The sequence below is a fragment of the Cervus canadensis genome, chromosome 2 (genome assembly GCF_019320065.1).
Source record: "Cervus canadensis isolate Bull #8, Minnesota chromosome 2, ASM1932006v1, whole genome shotgun sequence".
In the NCBI taxonomy this organism is placed as follows: Eukaryota; Metazoa; Chordata; class Mammalia; order Artiodactyla; family Cervidae; genus Cervus; species Cervus canadensis.
The window spans coordinates 19,817,929-19,835,291 of NC_057387.1; the positions used below are offsets into that span (position 1 = coordinate 19,817,929).

Sequence of the window (17,363 nt, forward strand, 5' to 3'; positions counted from 1 at the left end):
GAAAGTTTGTTTTTGTACTTGGAAGTGGCTTCACGTGGTACAATGTTTGCTTGGTATGACATTTCTTTGCTGGTAGCTTCTGCTGATGAATATTTTATTATTTTCTCTTGTAGAAATTTAGAAGGTCTTCCCTGGTGGCACAGTGGTAAAGAATCCATCTGCCAATGCAGGAGACTTGGATTCAGTCCCTGGGTCAGGAAGATCTCCTGGAGGAGGAAATGGCAACCCACCGCAATATTCTTGCCTGGAAAATCCCATGGACAGAGGAGCCTTGCAGGACAGTCCATGGGTTCGCAAAAGAGTTGGACATGACTTGGAGACTAAACAACAACATCAGCAGAAATTTAGGAAAGGGATTTAAGGGATTATTAATCTTCATCTGAATGTGTGAGTATGAGCATTGAGAGTGACTGGGAGGGAAGAAGTCTGGGACATGTTTAGATGTATGAGGTTCCTTGGAACTTCTCCTGGGATGATGATAGTGATTCATTGCTTTGGAGTGCTTGCTTCCTTTTGTGGTTCTAGTTCCTCTCTTTGAGGGCGACCCTGCTTATCTTCCAAGGCCTGGGGAGCTGATATTTGCTGTGCACCAGTAGGATCCTCCTCAGGCAGAAACTCCCTGATGTACTTGTCTGTCAATAAAAAAGACAAGACAGTCTGAGCTGTCATTGGTGAGGGATGCACTCGACTGGCTTCTGCGGATCTCTGGGCTTGATACACCGGCCGTCTGAGCTTGATTTTGATGCTCCCCTTGGGTTATGTGTGTTTGCTGCAGCATCCTCTCCTGCGGGGCCTCATACAGGGGACTGGAATGGTCTGCAGCTCTCTCCACCAAACAGAGCTCTTGGTCCCTCTGCATCGTCTCTTCAAGGCCTGACTCAGAGACTGAAGGATCATGTTCTTTCGTAGATAGATTTTGTTCTCCTGCCAGCTGTTGGGGGCTTTCAATCTTCTCCTCCAATGTTGCAGGTTCTTCTGTTTCAGGGCGTGTCTTTTGGGAGACTGCATTGTTCTCATCCAGACTTTTTACTAAATCCTCCTGGGCCTCTAGGGCTCCATCTTCCTTTTTGGAACTTGGGCTCTGGACCTTTAGCTCTTTTCTACTGTCTTTCTTTGTAGGGAGTTGCCTTACAGAAAACTGGTTAGTGAAGCCTGCATTTGGGGCACCTGGGATCTCTGGCTCCGGGAACTTTCTGGTTTCATCTCTCACTGTGAACTCCTGTGTGTCGGGGTGCCCACTGGGCTCCACAGCTGGGCCTAGGCCTTTGGTCCCTGAGCCCTGACTCTTGTGCTCTTGTGCATGTTCCTCCGTGAACTGCTCATCCTCTCCTCTGACGGCCAGCACTGCTGCCTCCTGAATTCTGTTTTCCTCACTCAGTGCTAAGTGTTTCTGAGTTTCTGGGTTATTACTGTCACTTCCTTGCACGGACCCTCTGAATGGGTTTGTTTCACTTTGGGAATCCCCTTGCACTAACAGATCACTTGTCTCTGAGTTGCTGTCACCATCCTCTGCACTCAGGCTATTGGGGGTCTCAGGAGACCTCTCATCATTCTGTGTGGCCATTGGCTCAGGACCTTCCCCCTGGTAGCCATCATCTTCCTTGACCAGCTTGTCATGAATCTTGGTGATCATCTTAGTTTTTTCTCCAGATTGGTTCTCAGATGGTGTCAACTCCCATGTTCTTTCTCTTGTTCCTGGCGTCCCTTCTGCTTCAGGGGCATTTTTACTGTTCACAAGTGCTTCTGCTATACCTTCCTCAGCATGTCTTGCCTCTTCTCCTGGGCTGATGGCTCCTTCAATTTCAGAATCTTTCTGTTCTCCTCCTTCTGAGTTTAACTCATGTGTCTCAGAGTCTTCTCCAGCATTCTTTTCTTTCGATGATTCCTGGAGTTCATGATACTTCTTATCTTCTTTTGGCTCTTCCAGAGCTGGTGGCTGAGTTTTTTCCTCAATTTGTTTCTGCCCTGGGGTTTGGTGAACCTCTGGACCTCTTACATCCTTCCTTTCAACTCTGACCATGGGTGTTTCTGAAACATTTCTGTTATCACCTTGGACTGACAAGTCCCTTGTTTCATATTCTTTTTCTTGTATGGGTGGTTCTGAAGTCTCAGCTGTTCTACTGTCATCCTCAGGAGCAGCTGATATCTGTGTCTGAAATGGTTTCTGAGTAGCAGCTTGTTTTGGCAGGTCAACATGTTCTGAACTCAGCTCATCTTTTCCCTGTACTGATGGTTTTTGTGCTTTAGGGTGTTCCTTAACACCCTTCTCTCCTGCAACTTCTTGATCCTCAGATGGCCTCTGTGTGGTTTCTTCCAGTGGAGAACTTAGGGTTCCCAAGCTCCCTTCCTGTTCTCCAAACCATTCTCCTGCCTTAGTGCCACTTTGTTTTTTGGCTAGTGTATCTCCCTTCTGGAGAATCTCCTTATCCTGTCCCTCCCCCTTTGTGAGACTGCTGATCTGTTCTGATCCTGCCATTGGCTTACTTGTCTCTGGTTGGGTTCTACTGTCATCTGTTGCTGATACATCTTGGGCCACTTTCTGGCACTGTTCATCTCCTTTCATTTGTTGGTTCTTAGAGTCGCTGCATTCAGACGTTTCTACTGGTAGTTTGTGAGCTGTGGCATGTCCCTGTAGGTCCACCCTATTGTGTTCAACTGCTCTCTCTTCTTTAAGGCTGAGATGAGTTGATGATGCTGTTCCTAAAGGAAGCACCACTTTGTCTTGAGTTTGTGAAGTTCCTTCTGTCCACTGGTCAGTTCCATTCATCACCTGAAGACCCATATCATGTGGCATCTCCTCTGGTTTAGATCCTTGTCTTGGTTCTGAGTTTTGTAATGACTGTATGTCAAGGTAACAGAAATTCAAAAAGCTGAAGATTGCAAGAACAAATTCATCAAAGCTGATGGCGCCATTACTGTCAACATTCAGAAGATTCAAGTTTCTCTCCACAGCATGGATGGCACATGGCTGCATGAAAACACAGTGAAAAATCAGTCTATTTATATGTGGTCAAGTGTCCTGAGTATCTGCATGTTTTCTAAGAACCCTCTTTTTTTGATTCTATTCCTCATGAACTTGGGAAATTTCTTCCAAATGCGTGTGTGTGTGTGCTCAGTCATGTCTGATTCTTTGTAATGCCATGGACTGTAGCCAGGCTCCTTTGGAATTTTCCAGACAAGAATACTGGAGTGAGGTGCCATTTCCTACTCCAGGGGATCTTTCTTACCCAGGGATCGAAACCACATCCCTCGTGTCTCCTGCATTGGCAGGTGGATTCTTTACCTCTAGCACCACCTGGGAAGACCCTCCACAAACAGTAAGAATTTGTTGATTCTGGTTACCATTTTTGATCAGAGAACTATCATTAAGAAGGAGCATTCATATCAATTGTGAGTTGCATTTAGATGCATCTAAGCTCATGACTCCTCTCAGATGCCTACTTTACAGAAGCAATAGTCCCATTGATGAAAACCTCATTTCCCCCTAGAATTAATGACCAAGCAATTGCACGGAGTAGGGAAATGAGATTGAAAAAAAATTTGTTCAAAAGTCAATGAGTACTGAGAGCTGGTAACCAAATGTAAAATGGGGAGGGATCACTTAGGCCCATCTTGCTTGTATTTTGGAGAAATGGCAAGTGGAGAAGAATTTCCATAGCTCCATGAGCACTTCACCTGAAAAATGTCCTCAAATTCGCTCTGGATGAGCTGTTTCAGCTCTCTGCAGGTCAGTGTCGCTGCATCACCATCCTCCCTGGCGTACTTGTGGAATGTCTCAATTACACAGAGGATGTCTCTCAGGAGCTGAGGCATCTTTACAAACTCAGGAGACTGTGAGAAAGAACAAACAAAACTCACTTCCTAGGATAAGTCCTTTAGGAAGGAGATACCAGATAACCCTTCCTTCTGTCCCTCCCCCAGCTCCACTGACATTGCCTGTTCTATTCTTTTTCTTAAAATTTGTACCAGATAATGTGGTGAGATAGGATTTTTGCACAGATAAATATTAGAAGAGATACTTCTCCCTACCCTGCAGAAAATAGAGACACTCACGTGTTCAGAGAAAGCTTTATTGTAAATGGAGAGTAGAAACAGAACTCAAATGTAAGTACTAAAATGTACAAATGAAGCCAACAGAGTGGTACTAATCATTTCAGCATCATCTGAGACTGGCCACCTGTTTTCCTCCCACCTTGGCTCAATCTAGCTCCTCATTGTAGGAAAGTATAACTTTTAAGTTAGGAAAAACTTCCAGAGGAAAGAGAAGTAACACAGAAAATCAGCCTCCATTTATGCAGGCCAAGCAACATATTTTTACCAAGAAGATGTGGCTCCATGAACTCACTGGTAAAACAGAGTCTCGACCCCTTAGTCATTACCCATCATTTAAATGACCCTATATTTTCATTTTAATATAGATCTGAGTCCTGTGTCTTATTAAATTGTATTCATACCTATGTCATACAAAGAGTTTATAGTTTTTTAAAATGAAAATGATCTATGAAGTTCCCGAGGCAAGGAAAGCATTTGGGTGTCTGGAGCTCTCAGTTTATTATTAATAATTGTCAACCTAGAGTTAAGAGTGTATTCCTTCTGAAATTCTCATACATTCTCATACAATCTCATACAAGAATAGCAACTGAGATTCTAAATACGGTCAAGCAGATAGTCTGTGAGACTTACCTTGTTCTCGAGTGAGAGCAAGTGGAATGTGGGGCAGCGACTGTGAGCTGACAGGAGGTGCTCAAACCTTTTATTGAGTCTCTAATTGCACAGTTAGGAAGGGGACACCCTCCGGGTCTAAAGCCCTGATTCATCACCACCAAACCCAGTCTCCCCTCCTTCTCTACTCTCGGCTTGTTTTATTTTTATTTTCTTCTTTAGGCACCTTCAGTTAAGTAATGGTTTTAGACTCATCTGAAGGAAGGGGAAAGGGTATTATCTTGTTTCATTTATTGACTTTTGCAGGTTATAGTTTTGGGGACTCTTTGGGGTGGTTGTTGGCTATTTTTCTTAACCTAAAGACACAATTACATTTCTGTTTGACAAATCACAGGGCTGGCAGGGACCTCAGAAGTCATGATTCCTCTTTCTGCCCACAGGATAGACTGTATTTGACCTAGCCTGGACATAGGAGTGTCAATCATGTGTTTAAAAATAGAGGCTCCAGTTCGCCATATGACAAAAGTGGAGATACCAGTTGAATCAGATGTTTTGATGTTCTGCTCTCCTTGCCCAAAGGCAGCATTAGAAAAAAATCTGAGTGTGCAGAATTTTGCTTACCTAAGATGCGCTATTTTAAAAATGTGATTGATATCTACTCTTTAAAGGCACTTTTACAATCCAAGGAACTTAGAAATGAGCATCCATATTACTGTGTTCTTTCTGTTAAAGGGAAAGGGAGACAGAAACCATCAAGCTGAGGACAGGTAGGAGAGAGCCTAAGATGCTAAGCTGGCAATTTGGGATTACCTCCTAGATCTGCATCCCTCTTAGTGGAGAATACTTAATTAACAGGAGAATTGGGTTCAGCTTTTTTGATACTTAAAAAGAGAATAGAGGATGTTTTAAAACATTCTTTTCTGCTTGCAAAAGGATTTTAGGAATAGATTCATGTAAACAAGTGTAAAGGACAAAGACCAAGATAATGGAAAGGTAGGGATAGAGATAATTATGAGAGAAGATTGAGGCTAAGGCAAGCATTGATATTGAGCAAAACCTTGTTCTGATTTTCTTGATAAACAAGGCAAGTACAAGGGAGAATGTTAAACATAAACATGGCAAACAAGATAAACAAGGCAAGAATGTTGGAGTGAAAAAAATCCACGCTGATAGTTTCTACCTATAAAAAGTATTTCTTAGCATTCTCCCCTAAAAGGGAGAAGAATTCTACTGAGAACTGGAATATCATGCAAAGGTCATCTTAATTCTGATCAGTCAACATCCCCTGAGTACCAACTGTTTCTCAGACACTATGCCAGCCACTGGGGTATTTTAAGTTGAGTAAGTTTTATCTCCCTGTCCTGGAGTTCAGGAGCCAGCCTCATGAGAAAGGATTCAAGGAAACTGAGTATGTTCAAGGCTGGATTGAAGACTTGGGGGAGAAGGATAACTGCTTTGAAATATTTGAAGAATTTCCATAGGGATGAGGAATGGGGAGGGACGAAAGGAACTAATGTTCACTGAACACTTATGACCTGTCAGATGCTTACATGGGCTGTCTTAAGTAATCCTCATTGTCTTTTTGGATAGTCATTATCCTCTTTTAACAGATAAGGAAGTTAAACTCTTAGTTGTTAAGTAATTTGCATATGGTCACGTACCAAGTAAATTGCAAAGCCTGAATCAGAGTTGAAGCCCTTCTAGACTAAATTTCTCTGAGCCTGTGCTGTCTCCATTATCTTGAGTTCCTTATTCTATGTAATGCCAGGGAATAGAACTAGAATCAGTGGTTGAAACTTTCTACAAGGCAGACTTTATTGACATGTACACACTGCTATATTTTAAATGGAGAGCCGACAAAGACCTACTGTATAGGACAGGGAAATCTGCTTAATAATCTGAAGTAACCTAAATGGAAAAGAATTTGAGAAAGAATAAATACATGTATATGTATAACTGAACACAACATTGTTAATCAACTATGCTGCTCCTGCTGCTTAGTCGCTTCAGTTGTATTGGACTCTGTGTGACCCTGTGGACTACAGCCCACCAGGCTCTTCTGTCCATGGGATTCCCTAGGCAAGAATTCTGGAGCGGGTTGCCATGCCCTCCTCCAGGGGATCTTTCTGACCCAGGGATCAAACCCAGGTCTCCTGAATAGCAGGCAGATTCTTTAGCACTGCGCCACCAGGAAAGCCCCTAATCAACTATACTCCAATATAAAATAACATTAAAAAAAAGCAGACTTAATTCTTAAGAACTTTTTAAGGGGTAGTTGTCTGACGATGGTGTCGGCTGCCTATAAAGTAATGAGATCACTGTCACTCAGTTCAGTTCAGCTCAGTCGCTCAGTCATGTCTGACTCTTTGTGACCCTGTGAATCGCAGCATGCCAGGCCTCCCTGTCCATCACCCACTCCCGGAGTTTACTCAAACCCATGTCTATTGAGTCGGTGATGCCATCCAGCCATCTCATCCTCTGTTGTCCCCTTCTCCTCCTGCCCCCAATCCCTCCCAGCATCAGGGTCTTTTCCAATGAGTCAACACTTCGCATGAGGTGGCCAAAGTATTGTAGTTTCAGCTTCAGCATCAGTCCTTCCAAAGAACATCCAGGACTAATCTCCTTTAGGATGGACTGGTTGGATCTCCTTGCAGTCCAAGGGACTCTCAAGAGTCTTATCCAACACCACAGTTCAAAAGCATCAATTCTTTGGCATTCACTGTCACTAGACCTATTTAAATAGAGGTATTATATAATCTACTGACCAAGTTTTAGGAGAAATCCTGCCAAAGGAAGAGGTGAGGCTGAAGTGGCTTACAGTGAAGGACACAGAACTCTTCCAACTCTAAATGTCTATGGTTTTAGGTTACAGTTTCTATTTAGAAAATCAAGGTTGGATCTGCCTTGTCTTGGTGTTTTCCTCTTTGGGTTGATTGTGTCTGGGACTCTCTGTGCTTCCTTGGACATGGATGTCTGTTTTTCTTTTCCCAAGTTAGGAAAGTTTCAGCTAATTTGTCTTCAAATAATTTTTCTGCCCCTTTCTCTCTCTTTTCCTTCTGGGATCCCTACATGTGAATGTTAGTATACTTGATGTCCCTGAGGTCTCTTAAACTGTCCTCATTTCTTTTTACTTTTTATTCTTTCCTTCTGTTCAGTGATTTTCAGTGCCCTGTCTTCCAGTTCACTCATCTGTTCTTCTGTATCATTTAATCTACTGTTGAATCCTTCTAGTATAATGTTTATTTTAGTTATTGAATTTAAATTTTTTTGTTGAAGTATAGTTGATAAGAACAAAATAATGCCATTTGCAGCAATGTGGATGCAAACGGAAATGCAAACGGAAATCAGTTATTGTATTCTTCATCCTTGTTCTTCTTTATATTTTTTAACTCTTTGTTAAAAACCTCTAACTTCTCCCTGTGCTCATCTACTCCTCTCCCAAGTTCTTTGAACATCTTCCTGATCATTACTTGAACTCTATATCTCTACTTCACTTAGTTCTTCTTCTAAGGTTTTATCTTGTTCCTTCATTGGAAATATATTCTTCTGTTGCCTCATCTTGTCTAATGTGTTGTTTTTGTCTCTATGTGTTTGGTAGGTTGGTTATGTTTCCTGATGTTGGAGAAGCAGCCTTTTGTAGGAAATGTCCTATGTGTCCAGAGGCACACTCCCCTCTGATCATCAGAGCTATGTGCTCAGGGGTGTCCCTATGCGGGTTGCATGGATCCTACTGGTGTGACAGGCTGACTGCTGTGGGTGGTCTGGTAGCTGTGGCAGGTCATTGGTCTGGTTGGCCCTGCCTTGTGTGAAGGCTGCCATAAGCTGGTTGGAAGTGTGTCATGAGGCAGCTGGCTATAGAACCCACTGGTTGGTAGAGCCAGGTTCTGAAGTGGGTAGTTGTGGGGCCAAGGTTCCTAGATCCAGTGTCAGCAGCTTGCTGGTGAGTGGAGCTGGTTCCTGAAACCATCCTGGCTGTTGGGTCAGGATGTTTCAGAGCTAGTGCTGGCCCACTGACACGTGAGGCTGGCCAAGGTGTCCCAGCACCGGTGCCAACACTGGTGAGTGGGTCTGGATCTCAGAGCTAATAAGCTAGAGGGAGGATTCCAAGATAGTGCTTCTCAGCACCAGTGTCTCTGTGTTAGGACAAGCTCCCCAAAATGGCTGCTGCCAGTGTCTATGTCCCCAGGCTGTGCTCCAGTTGCCTCCTGCCTCTCTGGGAGGCTCTCTAAGACCAGCAGGAGGGTCTGATCAAGGGTCATTTCAAATTACTGCTTCTGCTGTGGATCCTGGAGCATGTGAAATTTGGGATGTGGTTATTAGCAGTGAATTATCTATTTCTCAGTTGTCTGGCTCTCCTGAAAGTAAGCCCTGTTAGTCTTAAAGCCCTATGCTCCGGGGGCTCATTTTCCTGGTTCAGGACCCTGGGGCTAGGGAGCCTGACATGGGGCTGAGACCATTTGCTCCTTGGAGAGAACCTCTGCAGTTCTGATTATCCTCCTGTTTGTCAGTTGCCTACCCTTGTCATTATCATCAATAATTGTTCTGTAAATAATTGCAATTTTGGTGTGCCAGTGAGGTGAGCTCAGGGTCTTCCTATTCCACCATCTTGGCCACTCTTCTTCCCCAGAATGTGTTTTGAAGCAGTGATGGAGGTGAAGGCAAATCTGACTGTCCGAACCTGGGGAAGCTCTGTACTCGGAATTAGTAGGAATAAAGGAGGTGGGGGTAAGAGGTAGGGCTTTAAACAGGAAAGCAATTGAATGTTTACGTGAGGAACTTATGTCTCAGCAGTCATTCCCGTACCCTTTCTCCAATTTAGAACATAGAGCATAGACATTTGGTCATATATTGCCTTATCTTCCTAGCAAAACCCTACATGACTGGTCTCTAAAGAAACTGAACAAACTTCCATAAATGTAGACTCCTTGAGGACAGGACTCTATATCTACTTTTCCACTTTTATCTCTAGAAGCTGTAAGAGTATCTGGACTACAGTAGATGCTTTGTCGGTATCTGTTGACTCAATAGACTGAAAGCTAAAGCTAATGCTCCAGGAAAACCTTGTCATTTGTATTGAGGGGTGGGAGTGAGTGCAGCCTGATGGCCATTTACTTGCAAATTGATAGGCTTCTTCTCTATCCTGCCATAAATTTCCATTCAAGGAAGAGAGCTGGTGTGTAAACAGACCTACTTAGGCAAATCAGATTTTATTGATATAAAGGGGTAAGTAAGAATATTTAGGCATATGAATAAATCCTATTACCTTTCCCAGAGGATCTTCCCAACCCAGGGATTGAACCCAGGTATCCCACATTGTAGGTGGATTCTTTACCAGCTGAGCTACAAGGGAAGCCATGAATAAATCAGTAGCACAAAAGAGAAAGAAGGAAATAAACAGACAAACTGACCCCAGAGGAAATAGGTAACAATTGAGGAAGTGAAAGAGAAGTTAAAAATGCTGATTAATATCTCCTAAGAGATTAAATGAAACAAGATCAGGATGTTCTGAATACCAATTAGAAAACAAAACTAAGAGAATAAAAAGTATTTTAGATTAATTATAACTCTTTAGATGAACAAAAAGCAATAGAATTAAAAAAAGAACCAAAAAAAAAAAAAAACCCAAGTTTTCAAAAACTTCTAGAATGGCATTGTCTAACAGAGCTTTAGATATTTGCACTGTCCAATCTGATAGCCACTAAGTTATATGTAGCTCAAAATATGACTAGTGTGACTAGGAAACTAAATTTTAGATTTTATTTCATAATTTTAAATTTAAACACAAATGGTCACATTTGGCTCATGACTACCATATTGGACAATACAGTTTTAGAATATAAAGCATGGAAATAAAAAAGAAATGTAAACAGTGGAAGAAAAGAAATATACATAATCAACTCAGGAGATCCCACTATCAACTAATAGGAACCTCAGAAAGATAAGACATAAAAAAAGATTAAGGAATGAATAGACTTTGTAGAGACTTCAGATTTTAAAAGAGCCACAAAATATTCATCTACATATATCCTTGGAAATTTTAGAACACCAAGGAGGAGGAAAAGAAAGGTCCAGTATCTTGCCCAAGGCCACGAAGCTAGTAAGTGGTAAACCCAGTTTTTGCTTTCAGGCAAACTTGCTACTATGCCTGTGTGCTTAACATAACAATGTAGACATCTCCAAGTGTTAGAGTCTGTGCATGTAGAAAGCATGATATATTTGGCTGTGGTTAGCAGACCCAGTTATTGTTAAGGGCGGGCTTCCCTGGTGGCTCAGATGGTAAAAAATCTGCCTGCAATGCAGGAGACCCGAGTTTGATCCTTGGGTCCAGAAGATTCTCCTGGAGAAGGAAATGGCAACCCACTCCAGCATTCTTGCCTAGAGAATCCCATGGACAGAGAAGTCTGGTGGGCTATAGTACATGGGGTCTCAAAGAGTTGGACATGACTGAGCAACTAACACCACCAACACCAGAAATGTAAAAGTGTAAGTGATACTGTCAAAAGTTGCTAGAAAAAGAAACATACTTTTATTGGAAAGGTAACAGGAATTGGAATAATGAAAATATTAAATAATGACAAAGGGAGAGAAGAAGAAAGGTAGTGCAAATCATTTAAATCTTCACCTCTCATAGTGGAAATATCATTTAAAACTGATAAATTTTATGCAACAGGTTACTGCCAGGAAAATCTTAAAAATATATTTAAGAGACTTTTTTCTCTGAGGAATGGGACTGGGGTTAAAAAGATGTGAGCCAGAATGATCCTTATAAACTGTCAGTCGGGTTCATCATTCCCCTGTTTAAGAAGACAATAATATTTTGTTTTTCTCAAGATAAATATAATATGGCTTACCAAGCCCTTGTAACCTTTCTAGCCTTATCTCTTACCATTTATCCCTGATATTCTAAGTTCTAGTCAGATTTAATTTGACTTCCTTGAACCCATAGTACTCTCTCTTGCCTCCAGTCTTTGAATAAGAATTTCAATCTATCTGGAAAGCTATTTCTTTTCATCTTTGTGTGATAGATTCCTAACTATTCTCAAGTTCCAGCTTAAACATCAGTTCCCTTGGGAAAGCTTTTCTTGATCCTGCTAAACAGAGTAAGAAGATATTGCTGTTCTCATAAACTGCGTTTTTCTGACCTTAGCACTTAGAGCAGAATGTCTTACACTTGTTTCCTTCTCCCACTTCTAACCATCCTCTCTCCTCACCCATGGTCAGAAATGAAATCTGGGGATTGGCTTGGTCATGACCAACTAAAGAAAGCTAATGTGAGGACATTTTGTAAGGTGCTCCAGGGAAAAAGGGAGGTACAGGCACTCAGCATAATAAGGTCAGGGTTATTATTTGATAAGAAATAGATTCAAAGTAATGGTAATAGGAGGAATAAAGTTGATTCATATACCAGAGAAGGAGGCTTTCAAAATGAAAATAATCCTCATGCTGATGAATTGTATTTGAATTCAAATGCTTATGAGAAAACCAGCCACAGCCTGGAATGGGAATCTCACCACTGCTTCTCACTACATCTCCCTACCCCACCCCCAGCACCATGCGACCACAATCCGCCTTTCCCTTGACCTACCCATGCCTTCTTACCCCACTAGGGTCACTGACAGATACTAAAACTATAGCTTATTCCAGTTACTAAACAAAATCAGAAAAAATTGAGGGGGAAGAATCATGAAATTCTATAATGCCCGACATTGAAGAATTTTCAATATATAAGAAAGGACTTAGGGCTTCAATGTTCAGAGGGGAGAGATGGCATGTTAGATGGGGATGAGAGGCCTCAGACAAAAAGAGCTATTAGGGTTATATGAATTCATTCATTTACCAAATAGTTATTGAACGCCTACATTATACATCTAGTTCTCACAGCTCCTTGAACCAGGTTTCTTTGCATGCAGTTCAGAAGGCTTCATCATAGGCCCCAGGAACTTTTGAAATTCTAGGCAAAATTTTGAGAGTGTTTATTTTTCTAGCAAGACAGTCCACATATTTCATCAGCATATCATAGAACTCTATCACTCTTTGTTTGTTATGGAAAGAATATACAAAATAAAGAATTTCAAGTTGTAGTCTCTGTTTTCAAGATATTTTCAATTTGGCAGATGAAGCAAGTATAAAACCTACTAAGGTAGACTATTATAATCAATAAATGTGTAAATATAAAAAGTCTTATAATCAATGAAGAGAGATCATGTATGTTGGGGAGATGAGGAAAGATTTAGGGAAATGGTGGGACTAAACCTGAGTAGAAATTATCTTAAATTATTTTAAGCCAAGTAGAAATTATCCAGGTAGACAGAAAGGAGACAGGCATTCCAAACAGATAAAATTATGCTAATAAGTCTCTAAAGTAAGGACAGTTATCAGCTCGGTTCAGTTCAGTCGCTCAGTCCTGTCTGACTCTTTGTGACTCCATGAATTGCAGCACGCCAGGCCTCTCTGTCCATCACCCACTCCCGGAGTCTACTCAAACCCATGTCCATCGAGTCAGTGATGCCATCCAGCCATCTCATCCTCTGTTGTCCCCTTCTCCTCCTGCCCCCAATCCCTTCCACCATCAGGGTCTTTTCCGATGAGTCAACTCTTCGCATGAGGTGGCCAAAGTACTGGAGTTTCAGCTTCAGCATCAGTCCTTCCAATGAACACCCAGGACTCATCTCGTTTAGGATGGACTGGTTGGATCTCCTTGCAGTCCAAGAGACTCTCAAGAGTCATCTCCAACACCACAGTTCAAAAGCATCAATTCTTCAGTGCTCAGCTTTCTTCACAGTCCAACTCTTACATCCATACATGACCACTGGAAAAACCACAGCCTTGACCAGACGGACCTTTGTTGGCAAAGTAATGTCTCTGCTTTTTAATATGCTGTCTAGGTTGGTCATAACTTTCCTTCCAAGGAGTAAGTGTCTTTTAATTTCATATAGGATGTCCTAATTATGACAAATAGTCTAGTCTGGTTTAACACATGGTTAGCTCTTGGAGTGTTGTGGGGGTCAGAGTATAAAAGGTGGCTTATCTCTAGAATGTGGAGAACCTTAAGGTCAAGCTGAAGACCTCAGACTTTATCTTTCAGAAAACACTGATGTTTTTTAAAAAGGGGAGCGATGACAAACGGAAATCAGACTTTTAAAAATTTTGGTGATTTGAGTGCTTTCCTGATGGTTCAGAAAATGATAACCTACTCAGAAATCTACCTCTTGACTTAGTTCCAGATTATTGCATGTGACTGTCAGCTCTTTTACTAACAAGTAAGCAAGTGCTTATTACATATTACATAGATCACAATCTCAGCAGATTACAGTCCCAGTACACTTGCTGAACAAACTCTTAATTAATATGACTGAATGAAAATATTAGCAATGTGTAGTTAGTGCAAAAGATGGAGCACAGATGGGTTTATAATTAACTAATGGCCACTGACTTTTAGTTTGAGTGGAACCAAGTTCCAGGACTTTGTTTGCTCAGAAAAGAGTGTTATTAATTAAATGCATATGTAAATTTCATAAATGAGAGGGGCAATAATTTTGGGTAGTCCAGTGGTCATGTATGGATGTGAGAGTTGGACTGTGAAGAAAGCTGAGCACTGAAGAATTGATGCTTTTGAACTGTGGTGTTAGAGAAGACTCTTGAGAGTCTCTTGGACTGCAAGGAGATCCAACCAGTCCATCCTAAAGGAGATGAGTCCTGGGTGTTCATTGGAAGGACTGATGCTGAAGCTGAAACTCCAATACTTTGGCCACCTTGTGGGAAGAGCTGACTCATCGGAAAAGGCCCTGATGGTGGAAGGGATTGGGGGCAGGAGGAGAAGGGGACAACAGAGGATGAGATGGTTGGATGGCATCACTGACTCGATGGACATGAGTTTGAGTAGACTCCAGGAGTGGGTGAAGGACAGGGAGGCCTGGCGTACTGTGATTAATGGGGTCACAGAGTCGGACATGACTGAGCGACTCAACTGAACTGAACTGAGGGTCACAGAAAATGAGGGTAGATTTAGAGTCTTCTCCCTCATTGAATAAACCTGGGATGATATGAAGGTGCTCTGGAGGAATATGGGAAACAAATGAAAGATCAGTTCTGACTGGCTAGAAAGAAAAGACCTTTGATGCTGAAATTAGGGTCTGATGATCACCTTCATCAGTTAATTCTTTTCCTTGTTTTCTATTAGCTAAAGGTAGTTGTTGGGTTGAGGGCTTATTTGAGTTGCTTTGAGAATAAGCCAAATGTTAGAATAAAAGTAATTGTTTTAGTCCTGAGATAACCTTGGTGGTGGCTATTTCAGTCTCATAATTTGGAATATGAAACAGTGGAGGCCCAGACAACTTAAGTGGCTTGCAAGAGAACACATGGGTAGTAAAGTGAAAAGACAGACCAGAATGACTACTTCACCACTGTATGCATATTGCTTAGGATGCCTGGCACATAGGAAATGCTCACTAAATATTTGTCCAATGAATAACTGAATGAACCCCAGGCTTCTGATTCCTTGTAGCAGTTGTTCCACTGTACCATAAAAACTATGGGAGATTTAGTTAAAAAAGTGTCTTTGAGTAACCAGGACCTGGTTGTACCTGTACAATGTCAAAGGATAAAGATTATCACAATATAGGTAGATTTCCCTAGAAACATAATCTCACTTTCCATGGTATGTTAGTTTTCTAGGGCTATTATCACAAAATGCCAAAGACTGGGTAGTTTAACCAACAGAAATTTATTTTCTCAAAGTTATGGAGGCTAGATGTAAAAAGTTAACGTGTTAGTCAAGTTGATTTCTTCTGAGAGCCGTAAGAAAGGATCTGTTCCTTGCTTCTATCCTTGACTTGTAGATGGCTATCTTCTTCCTATGTCTTTACATCATTTTCCCTTTGTCTACAGTCCATTGCCCCCCTTCTTATAAGGACACTCAATATTCATATTGGGTTAAGGCCCCACCTATTGACCTCATTTTAATTTGATTGCCATTTAAATACTATATATCCAAATATGGTTACATTCCAAGGCACTGAAGCTTAGGACTTCATCATTAGAACCTTTGTGGGGGGACATAATTCATAACACATGGAGACCAACTTTTCCATCACACAGCATGATAAACCCTCAACCCCATTTGCCAGCATCAGCCAAGGTGATGTTAATAGAGCTCCCAGTTTATAGTTAATAAAAGAGTTAATTCCTAGGCAGGTTGATAAGAAGTCCGGGGTCCCCAAGGAGGAGAAAGGGGTCTGGGGCTCTCAAAGTGGAGATAGGGGTCTGGAATTCTCAAGGAGGAGGAAAGGACAAACATCTTTTTTTCTCTACATTGCTTAGTCTTAGTCACATAAAACATTTTTTTTTCTTTAAGCCAGGAACTGATGATTACACAACAAACAACTCAGTTTAAACTCTGTACTAAGGATTATGTAAAAACAATGTATCCTGCTTGAGGACAGTTTCTCCTTCCTGGAAACCTTCTGGCTAATCTTGTTATCTTAAAATGTAAATTATGGAAGTGGGTCTAGTAAAATCTTTACAACCTTGAGACATTCTTTTGATTTACTGTAATAACTAATTAAAAAGTATATAACTCCCTTGGCTAACACTAGTGAGGGGGGCATTCTCTGTCCCCCTTCTGATGTCTATGTCAGAAGCTTTCTCTGTCCCTTTTTATACTTTAATAAAACTTTGCTATACAAAAGCTCTTGAGTGATCAAGCCTGGTCCCTGGTCCTGAAGTTAAATCTTCTTCAGAGTTCACGAATCCGAAGCTGTTCACCTTAAGCTATCAGTTAAGTAGCCAATTTCCCAAAAGCCTCAAGGTTCTTCCCATGCATGTACATTATCCTGGTGGAGCAGGAGGGTTGCCTGCCAGCATGTTCTCCTGCCAGCACGCTAAAATAAGAGCCATAGGGCATAGGCTGGCTGATTTTTTTAAAAGTACCTGTTATTATAATTGTGATGAAACAATACTTTCTTCTTTTGATTTAAGCAACACAATCCATGAGGTGACTTAGTCAGAAGGTGCTTAATAATAATCAGGCCAAAAGCATCAGACTATCATCTAAAGATCCGAACACCCCTGTTCCACCTGCTGGAATCTATATTTAATATTCACACCTTGATAACTAGGAATAAATCCAAGAAGGCCCTGATGTCAGATAGTATCATTTCTAATTTTGAGGGTCAAGGTTGAGAAGATTTCCTAAGATAGACACAACATTTTGGTCAATGGTGGAGACAAGAAAGCTAAGCCTATGGCTCCTGAGTATCATTCTGATAGAGCAAGGTGGCACTTTTTTCAAGGAGCAGGAGAAAAAAAAAAAAAAAAGGAGCAGGAGCTTCTCTCTCATTTTAACACAAATAGCAGATGCCCACTAAAGACAAATCTTGGGACTCCCCTGGTACTATCTTGGAGCTCCATCTCTTTCAAATGATTTCTCACTGCGAAAGTACTTTCCTCTTAAGTGTATGCTTTTACTTACTAAGAATCTTCACAGAAACCCTGGAAAGAGCCTCACTGGCTTTCCCCAGGGTCCTCTCAGTAGACACTCATTCCAGAGCCTCCTTATAAATCCCAATCCCAGGATGCTTCTGAAATACACACTCATCATCTAAGTGACAGTTCAACATAATAACCATGATAAAAAATAATCAAAGTCCTTCACACTTCTTGCAGCACTTCAAAAGATGAGGAAAGAGCCAATTTCCAAAGAA

At 41.4% G+C, this 17,363-nt stretch overlaps 1 protein-coding gene across 1 annotated transcript; it reads right to left on the reverse strand.

The window, feature by feature from the left end:
* Nucleotides 1–209: 209 nt before the first annotated feature.
* TCHHL1 (trichohyalin like 1) lies at nucleotides 210–4,709 on the reverse strand. Its single transcript, XM_043458606.1, is given in 4 exon segments — nucleotides 210–640; nucleotides 642–2,968; nucleotides 3,676–3,831; nucleotides 4,684–4,709. Coding segments are annotated over 3 exon segments (2,619 nt in total). The 5' UTR covers nucleotides 3,814–3,831; nucleotides 4,684–4,709; the 3' UTR covers nucleotides 210–486.
* Nucleotides 4,710–17,363: the final 12,654 nt, after the last annotated feature.